Source organism: Glossina fuscipes, unplaced genomic scaffold (assembly GCF_014805625.2).
Source record: "Glossina fuscipes isolate IAEA_lab_2018 unplaced genomic scaffold, Yale_Gfus_2 128, whole genome shotgun sequence".
Lineage (NCBI taxonomy): Eukaryota > Metazoa > Arthropoda > Insecta > Diptera > Glossinidae > Glossina > Glossina fuscipes.
The window spans coordinates 1,072,281-1,086,254 of NW_023998471.1; the positions used below are offsets into that span (position 1 = coordinate 1,072,281).

Below are 13,974 nucleotides of genomic sequence, written 5' to 3' on the forward strand. Positions count from 1 at the left end.
ATATATATATATGTGTATATATATATATAATATATATATATATATATATGTGTAAAGATGTGTTTGCAAATTTCTGAAACGAAAACAAATTGTGTACGAATTCTCGATCATAAATAGAATGTTCAACAACTGCTATTGAGACATAAACAAATTTCGCTTATGTAAGCATTTTCCACATTTTGCTTGTATTACGATTAGCGAGCGAAGACTGGCGAACTCTGCCATTTTCACTTTTTGTACAGATAATGACTGTAAAAATATTATTGTTATTATTCTTATTGATATTAGAAGTCAAGGTTTCGTCTGTACGCTTGAGTTTTTTCACCTCAAGTATAATTCAAAAAAACCAAAAATAAACACGAAAGAAATTATTTGATCTCACATTCCCTTCATAGATAGATATGTTCCGATAAAATTTAAAGGAAAATTTAAAACTAATGAAAAATTATATCCATCAGTAATAAAAAAAAATTCTTTGTTGACAAATTTATACACATGAACATGCAAACACACATAAATACAAACGTAAACACATACGCTCGCACATACATATATACGTATTTATATACATTCTAGGTGTACCGGCTAACAAAAGACGGTCATATTCTTGCAAACGAGAACTTCAAGAACACCATAACGTGTTGACCTCGTCTTACAATACCTACAGCTACCGCCTTAGTGGAATTGTTTTTTCTTCTTCCTCGTTTGTCTTTCTTCTGCCCGGACAAAGCCTTTAAGAGTGAACAAAATTAGCGAGAAGAGCCAGTTTTACGCATGTTGAGCGAACTCTTCCATTGCTCTTCTAAGCTCGCCAAACGGATGATTGGTAGGATTTTGAATATAACGACGACTTACTCCATACTTTTCGCAACTGTCATAAGGAGTACATCAGATTTTTCAAATATTTGCTGCTGGTAATTTTTCTCTAAATTGTGATCTGAACGTTGTAAAGTTGAATGTCAAGAGATTTAAGTCGCGAATCTTGAAGCGCTTTCAATGAGGTCTCCATACTTGCAAACTTCATAATTATCCAAAAGTTCTTTATAAAAATCATTCGCAAGGACTATTAATACTATTTAATACACCATATCACTTCGCGTTTTCGTAGACTTAGTAGTGGAAGTAATTTTCAACGAGGTCCCCCTTTGGATTAAAACATGTCAGCTTATCAAATGCCATCAAGTGCCTCGTGAGTTGCGACCTGACTGTGAAACACAAATATACATAGGATAGCTAGACAGATAAATGGACGGACAGGCAGACCGATAAAAGAAGAAGCAGTTTATTCGCTACATGTGCTTAAATCGGTTCAGACCGTGCAAAATCGGTACATTCAAAATCGACTCTGTCTATTTCAAGTCAGCAGCATATACCAAATGCACCCCGTAGTAGAAGTGATACAAAGTTTACTAAAGCGAACTATTATTTCTCATTTTTATGGCTAGCTCTATACACAGCACTTCTAGTTACATAAAGATATGATTGCTCTCACATGTACGGTATAAAATAGGGTTAATATATCGGATATAGAGCTCCTTGCTCTATCCTTTAATCAAACATCATTACCAAAACTAATAACAGGTTGGGCGAGCGCAGATTTTCTCTTTTTTTTATCCCTTCCTCTTTTCTTCTTTCTTGTTCTGTTTTTTCTTTTAACCGGTAGCTTTAGTTAGCGAGAGTATCACTGGATCTTGGAAGCTTTTCGTATCTGCTTCTAGCATGAATAAGGAAAAGATTCTCATCTGGTAAGTTTGCGCACAACACTATCATCATATTCTGTAGGAGAATAGAAGGCGTGTCTACTTTAACTCCGACAACTCTTCTAACGTATTTATTTATTATCGGCTTTGATATTAAGAAATTTTCCCAGAAAAAGATCACTTCGCTTTGAAACGAATATTATATGTGTATCATATTTCCGAACAAAAGACATATCAAAAAATACAAATCACTATACGGTGCCGTTTTAAAAATAGCACAAGTATCGATATTCATACGACATACAAGTAATCGATAAAATACTTCTCTATTAGTCGATAGACCCACGATGTGTAAATATATAATTGCGATGATTATATCCACTTATATATATGTAATTGAAATTCCTTAGTTTATATATTTACAAAGTGCTACTTATGCCAATTTTCGTTTTCAAAAAAAAATCTCGCGAACAAATATCAAAAATAATTATTTTTAATTTTAATAATTTTTTCGTATTTTTTTTTTTTTCACTTTTTACTTCTGACTATTTCTATAAAATCAGAATATAATGATACTGTTGCCAATATTTTATACGAATCTTCTCATTTGTACCTAGACATCACACACACGAAGTGTTGATGTTTTGCTAGACTTTTTGTGAAAAAAAAAGAAAACTTTAAAGATAATTTTAGCATTATTTTTAGCCATACACCAGACACAATGTCAGCGGCAATCATTTGCTTCGTCTTGAAGCGATTTTCCCAACAAAGATCATCGCGCGCAAAAAGACAAAAGATAAATTTTATTAAAGCGTATAAATAGATAATGTATCGCGGCTATAAGAAAAGAAATCATCATCCATCTGCTTATGGCCGTTGGCATATATTCGCTGCTAACATATGCAATTAAATGTTGTTCTTGTTGTTCGCATATAAAATGATTGACATATATACGTATGTATCGGAGTACAATACGTTAGATCGTTAGGTCTGAATTAAACTAAATCTTACAACAGAGAAATGTTGCAATAAATTATTAGAATGAATTTTTGATGCGCTTTTACCTTTTCAGATAGGAGAAAAGCCAAATTTGTTTATTTTTGGGGTGGAGCTTGAGAACAATTCAGAGGTAGTCAAAACACACAATTCTATATTTAGAAAACGAAACAACGAAAGAACTTCGCAGATGAAATGATCTGCAAATTAGTTAAATATTTTATATCAAATAAAAATTTCGAAAAACTTTGCTAAAGGACGTATGGACGGACATGGCTAAATTGATTTTTGAATATTTAATACCATTTGAATACTGAAGCCTAGAATTCTGGTACTTCCTAGTATCGCTACTACTTTTAAATCTAAGCTCTGTAGATCTGTAAGTCGATTTTCGACCTTGAGAGTTTCAAGAGGATTAGGCTTTCATGCTTTTTTTTTTTTAGTAATACCTTTGAAGCGTTGAATATGGAATAATATCATTAATATGTCGTCAAGACCCATTTTTCGCTTTCCTTTCGGAAGAATTCAAGGGCAATATCGATAATAAAACGAACTGTACTTTTTATGCCCATGAAAAGGCCAGAATTAGGCCTTTAAGTTATAATAGAAGAAGGCAAATAAGGATCAAGAGACTTCAAATCTAAAGCTGAATTGAGTTAAGTGCAATTTCATGCCCGAAAATTGCTTCAGGCTGCCAGCGGTAAACAAGGGGGAACACGTCGTTCCATCAAATCGTTGGACAATTACGTTGAGCTATCAATTCTTAAACAGAGGTCTTTCGATTTAACTTGATTCTTAACAAGAGTTTTCAACGAGAGCATTATATGGCATAAACAGATTTAGATCGTCTACGCTGTATACATCGATTATGGTAAGAAACTTCTTTACATACCAGGAAACAGCACTGTCCGTTTTGCCAAGGCAGGTCAAAAACAGAAAACTAACAGACTTGGGACTCAGTGGTTGCCGTGCAGATCACGAAACAGGGCCAGAGTCAACACACATGAACTGGTAATGCCCTATAATATCGACAACTGCTTTCGTTTCATCAGGCCTGCAAATGAATGTTGTTCAATAAAACTCAGCACACATGGATGGAAAACGTTCTGTAATATCGACAACTCCCTTACGTCGAATAAGGCCTAAGAGTGTACCTCGCCTGAAGGTAAACGAGGCACAGTGTGTTTGGTTGTGTTCCCTTATCTTTACGTATGTAAGATGTGATGGTTTCTGGTTTATGGTGGTCTCCTACCTTCTGATTGCCTATGATTTTCTTGACCAGACATTAAGAGGAATGAGAATACTGGCTCGGGAAAGCACTGAAGAATGTCCTACGAGCAAGCTCCATATCGTAGACAAGGGAAACAATTGGAAACCGTGACAATAGGAGGTGATAATAAGCTTTAATGTGATCACGTCGATGTCCTATGATATATGGGGGAGAGGTGTTTGCTTTACATCTTGCCTTTGAAATATTTTCTCTTTTCCCTATAAATGCATTTTGTGAACGTTTTACGTAAGCTTACCAATTTTAGCTACGCGCAACGCAAGAATCGGAATATTTTACAATTTATTATTTAGTACTTTGTGTTATTAGTTTCTTTATCGTTTGGCCGACATTTAGTTATTGTTCAAGAAATAAAATAAAATTGAAATCGATTTTCACAAACTAAACAAAATATGTTTTTCAAAATTTAATGCCTAATAAGTGAAAAGTGTTTTGCTTTTTATTGCGGGCGCGACGTTCGTGCGTAAGTACATCACTTCATTTAAGTTAATCAACGATAAAAAACGAATGCATTTTTTTTTTTTTTTTTTTTGATTTCACGTTAAAATTTCTTGATTATGCAGAAATATTTAAAAAATTTAGATTTCTCTTCCTATGGAATGCACTGATAGTAGCGAAAAGTATGTACACTCGTTAGGAGGCTTTTGTTTTTGTTGCTTTCGAGGCAATCGATGATAGCATTAATGTACCGGTTACCTATCTGTCATTGGCCTTTGAGAACGCCGATTAAAAGATCTTTGGCTAACTTTCAACAATAACTTATAGAAAATCTTTGATTAGCACTAAATTGCACGGTATGCCCATACCAACGAGTTTGTGTAAGATCGCTGCCAGTAATTTATCTTATTTTTATCATCGACTAATCGAGTAAGTTCAAGTTCGAAATGAAGCTGCATTGGTTCAGATCAAATGTGTGACCGCGTTCATCTGAAAATTAAAACTCCGTAAGAAACTCCATCATAATTGACTTTCAATAAACCCTGAATTGCCTAAAATATTTTTGTTGTGCTCAAGGTCAAGAGGGCTAAAATTTTTTGAAGCATAATAATAGATATGTTACCTGTGCACGTATAGGTGTAAAAGCGCTTGGAAAGATATACCAGACCACGTCCTACGTGGAAATTTAAGAATTTTTTTTGCTAGTAGAGGGGAAGCGGCAGCGTTCGCCTTCTCCCTAAGTCGCATTTAGGAAGAAACGTTATTTATTGCATTCCACAATTCCAGTTCAGTTCTCACACCCAGACACTCTACGGTGCCTATATGACCGCAAATAAGTTTCGTAGCGTATTCGGCTGAGTCTGATCGTTCGTGTTACTCGTGTGACAAGAGAAAACCTTAACATTGCATATACTACACATGAATAATCTTGAACCGAAAGGAACTGTACCGTATAATCGTGTATTGGTGAAAATATCGCAGTATTGGCGAAAATCTTGATGTAAACATTTATAAAGGCCATTTAAAGCTCTTATAACCGCCTACAAAAGATAAATAATTACAGCCCAAAGTTTACAAAGCGCTTGCTACAAATCACTTTTCCTAATGCTAACTGAAGCAAGCTAAAAAATTATACTTGGCCGCGTCCCATCATTAAATAGCCTACAGCACCCATCTTAATAGAGTTATTTATGCAACGACTTTTTAAAATAAAGTCTTAGATGAAAAATGATCTTAACAGTACCGTCCGTGGGTCAAAATAAGTCCTTGTACCACATTTCATTAAAATGTCTCAAAAATTGCGGCCTGTAGGTGGCAGAATGTCAGGCGGACAGACGGGCAGGCAGATAGACAAGCTTAGGTGGGTGCAGAAAGTGGTTTGGTATATTTTAACGCAGGTTCTTGTCTGCCGCAATAAAAATTTTAAAAATAAAATCTATATACGATATCAGTTCATGTAATCATCTGTGCTATATAAAGCGGAAATTAACACACAATGTTACCTTTAAATAGCAGAAGAATGTACACTAAACAACATCACATAGACATCAACAAGACATCACAAGTCACAATGATCTTTTTTCCCCGGTGGGACTTGTGGCACTTAACAACCCTGTTTTATAATAAAACTAATATCGAAATACCAAAATTGATAGAAAATCAAAACATATTGTCTTCGTTTATGCTCGTGGTTTCGTATTAAATGAATAGATAAGTTCATGAGCGCGGCTTAAACAACTTTATCCGCTGGAATCTTTTTGAATACCAAAACAAGTAAATGATCTAAGGCAGGCTGTGGCTCATCATTATTCTCAGTTATTCATATAACGGGTTTTTTGAAGTATGCCTACACCAAGGGATGCTATCTTTTCATGTACAAAAATAAATTATTATCAAAATCTCTCTGCAAAATGGACTGACTACATATGACGAATGAGTAAACTGGACTTGTCAAGTGTTTTATTAATTTCATTTAAATGTGAATAAATAAACTGCAGTTAGCATTCGATTAAATGCAAGGAAAAAAATGACGATAAGAAACGACAGAGAAATGATAGAAAATTTATTTATGAAATTTTTTATCATTTTTCTGTCGTTTCTTATCGTCGTTTTTTTCCTTTCTTTTAAACGAATGCTAACTGCAGTTTATTTATGAAATATTTTGTCATAGTCAAAATTAAGTTAAATATAGCAAACAAAGGGAGGTGAACGACGAGTGAATAGTAACAAAACCGTCATTAATCTTATCGTATTCACTGAAGCTATTTCCTTCGACAATTTTTTAAATTTTATCATATATAATATAATAAAGTGAAGTGCATATATAAGTCTGTAGTACTGTACAATGTATGTATGTCATTACTCGCTTTATTATACCTATTATTATTATTATTATTATAATTATTATTATTATTATTACTATTATTATAATTGCTATCTCATCATTTAATCTCTCTCTCTGGATAATTGTGTATTTTTGCTATAATTACAGACGCACCTAACGATACCATTTATATGGTATGTGGAGTAGTGATTGCAATGTTACTTGTCGGTCTTATTATTATATTAGTGGCAGTAACGATTAAGTAAGTAAAGCACTTTAATATAAGCAATTCGTAATAAATATTTAAATAAACTTAAGCGAATCGAGCAAAATAGAATAGAGAAATTCCAGTTATAATGATTACAATGAAATAACGGATTATTTATAAGTGTCAAGCCGCAGCGATTATGCGGTAACAATAATGTTGAGAAAAATGCATATTTCCAAGAAGAACAGCTAAAGATTTTAAGCCGTACTGGGATGAGCGCAACTCTCAAGTCTCGCAACGAAAGTCAATAAAATTTTCAAAGAAATTAACATATAATCCTCATATAAATAGCTTTTCATACAATGCCGCATGTGTGTAAATATGAAAGCGGAATTTGCTGGTAAAGCATGGCTCCTAGTCATCGATGCAGTCGCTCTTAAACCATTGCTATTGGCGCGATTTCCTCTAATTCCTATCTCACAACAACCCAAGTTTCATACAAGAACGGAACTTGTAATGACATTGGAACAGTGGCTCGGGATGAAAAGTGAATTTATTTTGAGAAAATTTGGGTAGATCTTAGCTTATCTTCCACGACCATCGCAAAACCGAATCGCCATGGCAAGAACACAATACTCGGTCGTGTGCTAAAAGATGAGGAGAAATGGCCGTTATCAAACCTTGCTGAGGGTTCTGAAAGGTTCGTTGCGCACATACTGGGCGTAGTAACAGAAAATACAACACATGGGCACCTTTCTCATATGGCAAAGCCGATTTGCAATGCTTTCAAAGCATTCAACTGGAAAGTGCCTATTCAGGCTCGAGTCATTCCTTTTACCACTTGTGTGCATCAGGAGCATGGATAGATTACGTTCTAGTAAAACAACGCTTTAGTTAACCGGATGATGTGAAGAAAACGACTCGCTGAATGATTCGCGGGAAAAGTGAAAGATCTTTGCAGGTATAACATCCACAAATTGTCAGACAGTCGAGGAGAGCCTATAGCTAGCAATGGGCAGTACTTGGAATTAAATACTTTCTATCTTTGTCGCGCAATGTGAGACGTATCTTCTTCGCTTTCATATTTACATACCTATGCACCTATGATCTATAATCTGTATGAAGCTATCAAAATATTGGGAACATTGTTACTGAAAAACAAAAAATATTCAACGACTTTGGACCACTCTCAGTACCAAGCCTCCACAACTTCTTCTTCCATTTCATTGTCAATTCATTTCTCATGTCTTGCATTCGTTTTCAAGAGGACTTTTCTTAAATCCATTCCAATAGTTCTAGAGAGACCAACGCCAATGCGAAACGCTAGCCTGATTGTATCAAGACGAGTCAGTACGAAGATTGCTTTACAACTCCTCAGAACCAAATTTTCTTCATTATTCGACTAGGTGTTGCTACTATGTGACGCAATTACGGCCATTTCCTTTGAACTTCAGCATACAACCCCGCAATAACCCATCACAACCATTGATTAGCCACTAGGCATGCACTTTTCCCAACTATCAACCAAGGTACAGGTTCACAAATTTTCTTTCCATCTCTAGCAAAAATTTCTTTTTGCACTTTCCGTGCCGCATTTCTACTCTTTTAACCTGCGGTCGCTGTTGCAGTTCAGTAGTAATGATCAGTTTTTGGTAAATGGAAGGCAATCATAATCAATGTTTAGCTCATGATACTTTCTTTTCTTGTAGTTTGAAATGAAAAATCTTTCTTCCCTTCTTTTTCTTTGAAATGTTTTCCAATACATGCCAGTAAGAGGAAAAAGTTACCTCGAAAGGGTTTGGCAATTCGTCACTTTTTCTTTGAATTCGACAAACACGTAAAACATGCAATAAGTTTTCCACTTGTAAGGCCTCCCTTTTAAATAACCCATAGTCAATATAGGTTCTAGAGATATATCCTATTACTACACACCGTCTCGCCGACCGTGTGTACTTTTTATATAACCTTGCTCAGCGCAATATTATGAGCCTATATAGTGACCTTTAACCAAATATGTTATCAGTTATCACAGGCTTTTGAGATGGTGTAGTGATGTCTGTCCAAAAGGATGTAAATGTATTTTCTTAGCTACTTTAACATGTTCTTGCTTAACATAACAATCCTGGTGGATGTAAGTGAGTCCATCTACTCGTCCACGTGTTAATATATTTCTATACTGTTCGAGGTTACGAGTCGATCTCTTTATATACGTATGTATATTTTTGCTTAAGATAATACACCGAAGAGTATAGAGATTTATCCGCCTATTCGGCCAAGAATTAACATATTCTCGATCAGTGTCAGACTACAAGTCAAGATAGTCATGTCCGTTTAGCTTTACAATTTGAATCGACGCAACCCGTTTACCCGTTTAATAGATCCTGTTTTTCGATTCAGTCGTGTTTGCTTGATGTCAGAGCGCAAACGCTTAGAGCAGCGGCAAGAGTCGACATCGGCGCATGCATCTAACCCTCGAAATCTTAATAACGCAAACTGAAAAGCTGAATTAATAAAAACGCAAGGTATATCCGAAGCGGCAAGGTTTTGTTCTCGGTCGAAAAGACCGCACCATTTTGGTTCCACTTACCACGTTGTATTCATCCATCCGTTCGTATCTCGCTTTCCTCGCGGTTGCGAACAATTAAAGCAAGGAAAAACTAAAGCTTTGCTTACTGTATAAACTATCATAGAATGAAAAGAATTTAACACAAATTCCGATGCGATCATCTCGATCGATCTCCTTCTATCAATTGAATCGTTTCTGATTACTGCACTAAAAGATATCCAAAATTCGGCTCAATTCGATTGTAATTTTATTACTGCTGGATTCTTTCTTTCATAGTTTCTTATAAAAAAAAAAAAAGAAGAAAGTGAACTGATTATCGGACAGTTATCAAGGAGTATAAGAAACAGCATTGCTGGGTGTAAACAAAATTTCCCATTTGTCATTGTTTGAGGTATTGTCCATTTTTAACACCATTTAACAAACAAATTGATACGATGTAGTAAACGTTATTATGACCCATAAATATCTTTTACAATACGTCTTGATGTCTATTGTGTTATAAACACGTTTTATATTCGTTTTATATATCGTGGGGAAATTTTGATTTAATCTACAACAAGTAAAAACTCTAAAGCGAATTCCACAAGATAATGAAACCAAGGCTAGCAATCTGATAATTTTTTTCGTTTTTTGGGGCCATATTCGAATCGTAGTATAAGTGTAACCGCATTTAACAGCAAATTTTTTGCATACTGGGACATACGTTATCTAAAGCATTGACGTCTTGACTACTTGAAAATCTCTACTGGCTGTCGTCATAAAATATATGTGAAGGGCTCTGCGCAATCATTTTTAAAGATTTTCAGTCAATTTGAGAGACAGTTGGTGAATTTTGATAAAAAAACAAAAAAAACCAAGAAAAAAATCGAAAAAAAAACATGTTTACTAAAGTTTGATAAACCCAAATAAACTCCAATACATAAGCAATTTTCGTGTTAACACAATTACCTCTACAGTACAGTACATGTCGGTTCTTACCGGCGTTCATCAATGCCAAAAGTCAATGGACTTTCGTGTATAAGTTTATTCTGTGTAGCACAGCAGTTAAAATTCATCATCAAGTTCCCCTCGTCTATACACTTTTCTACCGCTTCTACTCTAAACGCAATTCTTTTTTATTGCCCGGTGTTTGTGGTATGAAAAAAGCTTTTATAAAATTTTATCATTTAACCCAACCAAGGCTATGACGGCCTTTAACATCGGCTCAACAGCTGACGAAAAGCAAGAGAGTAATGTTTTGCATGATATTCAATAAAGTGAAAGCACACGTACATGCAATTACTACAGGGCAGCTGATGGATTACTTTGCATTGTATTAAAAAAACCCCTTCTCAACCATTTTGCGATTAATAAGCGACAGCAAACAAAAAAAAAAAATAATAATAACAATAATAATAATAACAATACTCACAATAAAAACAAATAAAACCCCACAAATTTCAAGTACTTTCCGGTGTCATCTCTGTTATAAAAAAAGAAATGACAGAGTTATTGTCTCAGTCGCTTTTCTACTTAACAATCTTTAATTGGCTGGTGGTTATGCTTACATATTTCTTCGAAGCCTAATTATTATTCAATTCAATTAAAATTCTAACAATTACGAAAAAGCAGAGCACGTTGAAATTGCCTCAAGTTTTCAAAAACATTACTTCGTTTTCGCAAACGCCTGTTATTGCATTCTATCAATACATCATGTAAAGGAATCTTCGGAAGTTCCTCTAAGTACAAATCTTGCTTCACGCGTTCGATGGAAAGCTACTTACACATAATCAATTTTACATTGCTTAAAGGCTTCAATTATTAAAGAATTTCATCAGGGGCTTCTCAAAGAAGAACAGCGGATAACGGTCCCTTTTCTTCCTTGCTTTTTTCAATTCTCTCTCTCTCTTCTTGCAATTTCAGTCATGTGTATACCTTTCTCTTTCATCCATTTGTCTTCATTCAAAGTCCGAACTATTAGTTTTACTGAACTTATTTTTTCAGTTCACTAAATTATATCTAAAGAAATCGGGATCCTAAACGCCACGTCGTTGTCGGCTAACGGTTGTCTTTGGCATTACATTCACTAAACTTGATGGCAACCTTCGAAAGTAACTTTTACATAGGAAAAGTAAGCGAAAATGTTATTGCAATTGGCCGACTAGTAAATACCTTACACCATAGACATTCTTACTTTTGCCGTAGAACAGAAAAATTATACCCTTTCTTGATAGGAACGCACTCTATGGAACTGCGCATTAAAAATGAGACCACTTTGCAAATAAAGTCTTACTTTCTGTGAGAATGGTTATGCCCGAAGGGTTCAAATTACTAAAAAACAAAAACGTTCGTAAAAATCCTTATATATAGGGTAGAAGTCAAAAAGTAGGCCAAGATGGCCCAAATTTAATATAGGCCATTTTCTTTATTTTATTATTATTATTATTAATTTCGCCAGAGAAATAAATTCTAAGACTAAACTCTTAATTTTATATCGCTATTATTGTCTGGTCTTCATCATGAAGCATTAAAAATTAGATGTTATTGTCATATGAACTTCAGTTTTCGTTATATGAAAAAATTGTCTCAACCGATCCAAAATACCGAAATACTATAACTTTGCCACTTTTGCCGAGAAATTTTGAGAATTGCACTTGTTTTCCATGTAATGGCTTTTCAGAATAGGGCGTTACATGGGCAGCGGTCGAAAAATTAAACCGATCCGAACGATCTGCAATAGCGTTCGCCCTTGGGCCAACGCAGATCTATATGCAAAATTTCATGAAAACATCTTAAAATTTGCGATCTACAGCTTGAACACAAGTTTACATAGACAAATTTCAGACGGACAGACAGGTTTAGATCACCTCAGAAAATGATTCTGAATAGATCGGTATAATAACCGGCGAGTTTTTCTTAAGCGCTTCTAAGTGGCACATACGTCCGCACTAACTAAATATATCCCGTACCACAGGTGGTATAGGGGTGACATCAGGAGGACCTGATCTCGAAAAGGGCCATTGTAACTTCCGAAGCGCTCGTTTCTATCTAGCTTTAGTCCGCTATTTTCGTAATATTTATGATCACACTACATACTATGTTGTGAAGAAAAAAAGTAAATAAATAAATAAATAAGAAGTTACTAATATTTTTCAATTTTTTTTCGAAAGAAATGTGTTTTTTTATTTTTTTGGGATAAGTGTTTTTTTTTTCCATCTTTTCTTCATTCATAGGTATTAATTGAATTTTTTTGCGCCATAATTAACTTATTTTTTGTAAATTACTGAAAAACCCGTCTTGGGTTTTTTTTTAGATTAACCCTTTTTTCCATACAAAAATATTCATTTCCGATTTAGACGGTTTTGTAAGGTGACTATCTGCCGTGCAAAGCGGGGCATAGCTATATAAGGTGATATATCCACTTTTTATCTTAACGTCTGTGTACAGGTGGACGGGCGTGACTAAAATGATTCAAGAACTCATGCAAGCGAAAAATACGCATGTATATGTTGTAAAGCAAGCACATGTATGAAAAGAAATTTCTTTTCTGCATTTGTGAAAGTATTTGGAAAATCCATTGTTCAAGAGTTATCTGTAAAGAATATGGTACTTACTATAACTTTCGATCACATTCGAAAATATTTCGGAAAACCTGTAACTCAAACGGAAATAAATTGAAATTAATTATGAGCGTATTAGTAAACGGATCAGTAGCTTTCTTGGGTCAAATATGCAAGCGGATATTGCGACAATTTAGTTGGCAAGTTTTCCAAAATATCTAATATCAGGATCGAAAATAAATATAGACAAGAATATAAAATAATCATCGTTTGTTTATCATTCGTGATGGACATCTATATAGGCAGATCGTAAACATTTCTTTATACTGGATCGTAAATCGATTAGGGAAGAATTGCATAAAACTTCAGCTTCATACCCTTATTTCTACGAGTATGGCAAGTCGACAAAAATAGGGTATCAAAATGACAGCTTTTGATAGAAGTAGTAGCAAGACGTCGGCAGTTCTAGGGTTAATGTCCTTACAATTCCTCAATAATAGCTGGGCAACAATCTTTCTTTTTTAATGACATTTTCTATTTCTTCTTGTAAAATTAAATTGTGACGTCTGTTCCGGGTGTGAACATATCTACTCTATACTTAAATAAATAAATAAATAAATAAATAGAGAAAAATCAACAGGCTAGCCATAAAAGTGCCAACAATTGGTGTTACCAGCCAATTAACAAAGAAAAACAAGAAGAAAAAATGCTATCTCTTGTTCGCATTGCTCGCTCGCACACTTGCAAAGTCTTGTACTCCTTTCTACAATGATCTCTGACTTGTCTTCCCGTCTCTTTATGTTCTCATTCTCGTCTCTGCTAAACAATAATAATAATAATCGCTGCAGAAGCAAAGTTCGGTCGGTCGGTCGGTCGGTCGGTCCATCGGAAAACATCTGTTTTTCATTTTGTATTA

At 34.7% G+C, this 13,974-nt stretch overlaps 1 protein-coding gene and 1 long non-coding RNA gene across 3 annotated transcripts in view; one reads left to right on the forward strand and one right to left on the reverse strand.

Moving 5' to 3' along the window:
- Nucleotides 1–13,974, forward strand: part of LOC119640814 (putative uncharacterized protein DDB_G0272194) — an 88,039-nt gene that overhangs the window by 60,024 nt on the left and 14,041 nt on the right. For both annotated transcript variants that reach the window (XM_038039060.1, XM_038039061.1), the window contains one exon: nt 6,914–7,007. In XM_038039060.1, coding sequence (XP_037894988.1) covers nt 6,914–7,007 — 94 coding nt within the window. The remainder of the gene's footprint in view (nt 1–6,913; nt 7,008–13,974) is intronic.
- On the reverse strand, nt 9,093–10,895 carry LOC119640815. Its single transcript, XR_005247743.1, has 2 exons — nt 9,295–10,895; nt 9,093–9,217 (listed from the first exon to the last, which is right to left on the reverse strand). It is a non-coding gene; the product is annotated as an uncharacterized LOC119640815 (long non-coding RNA).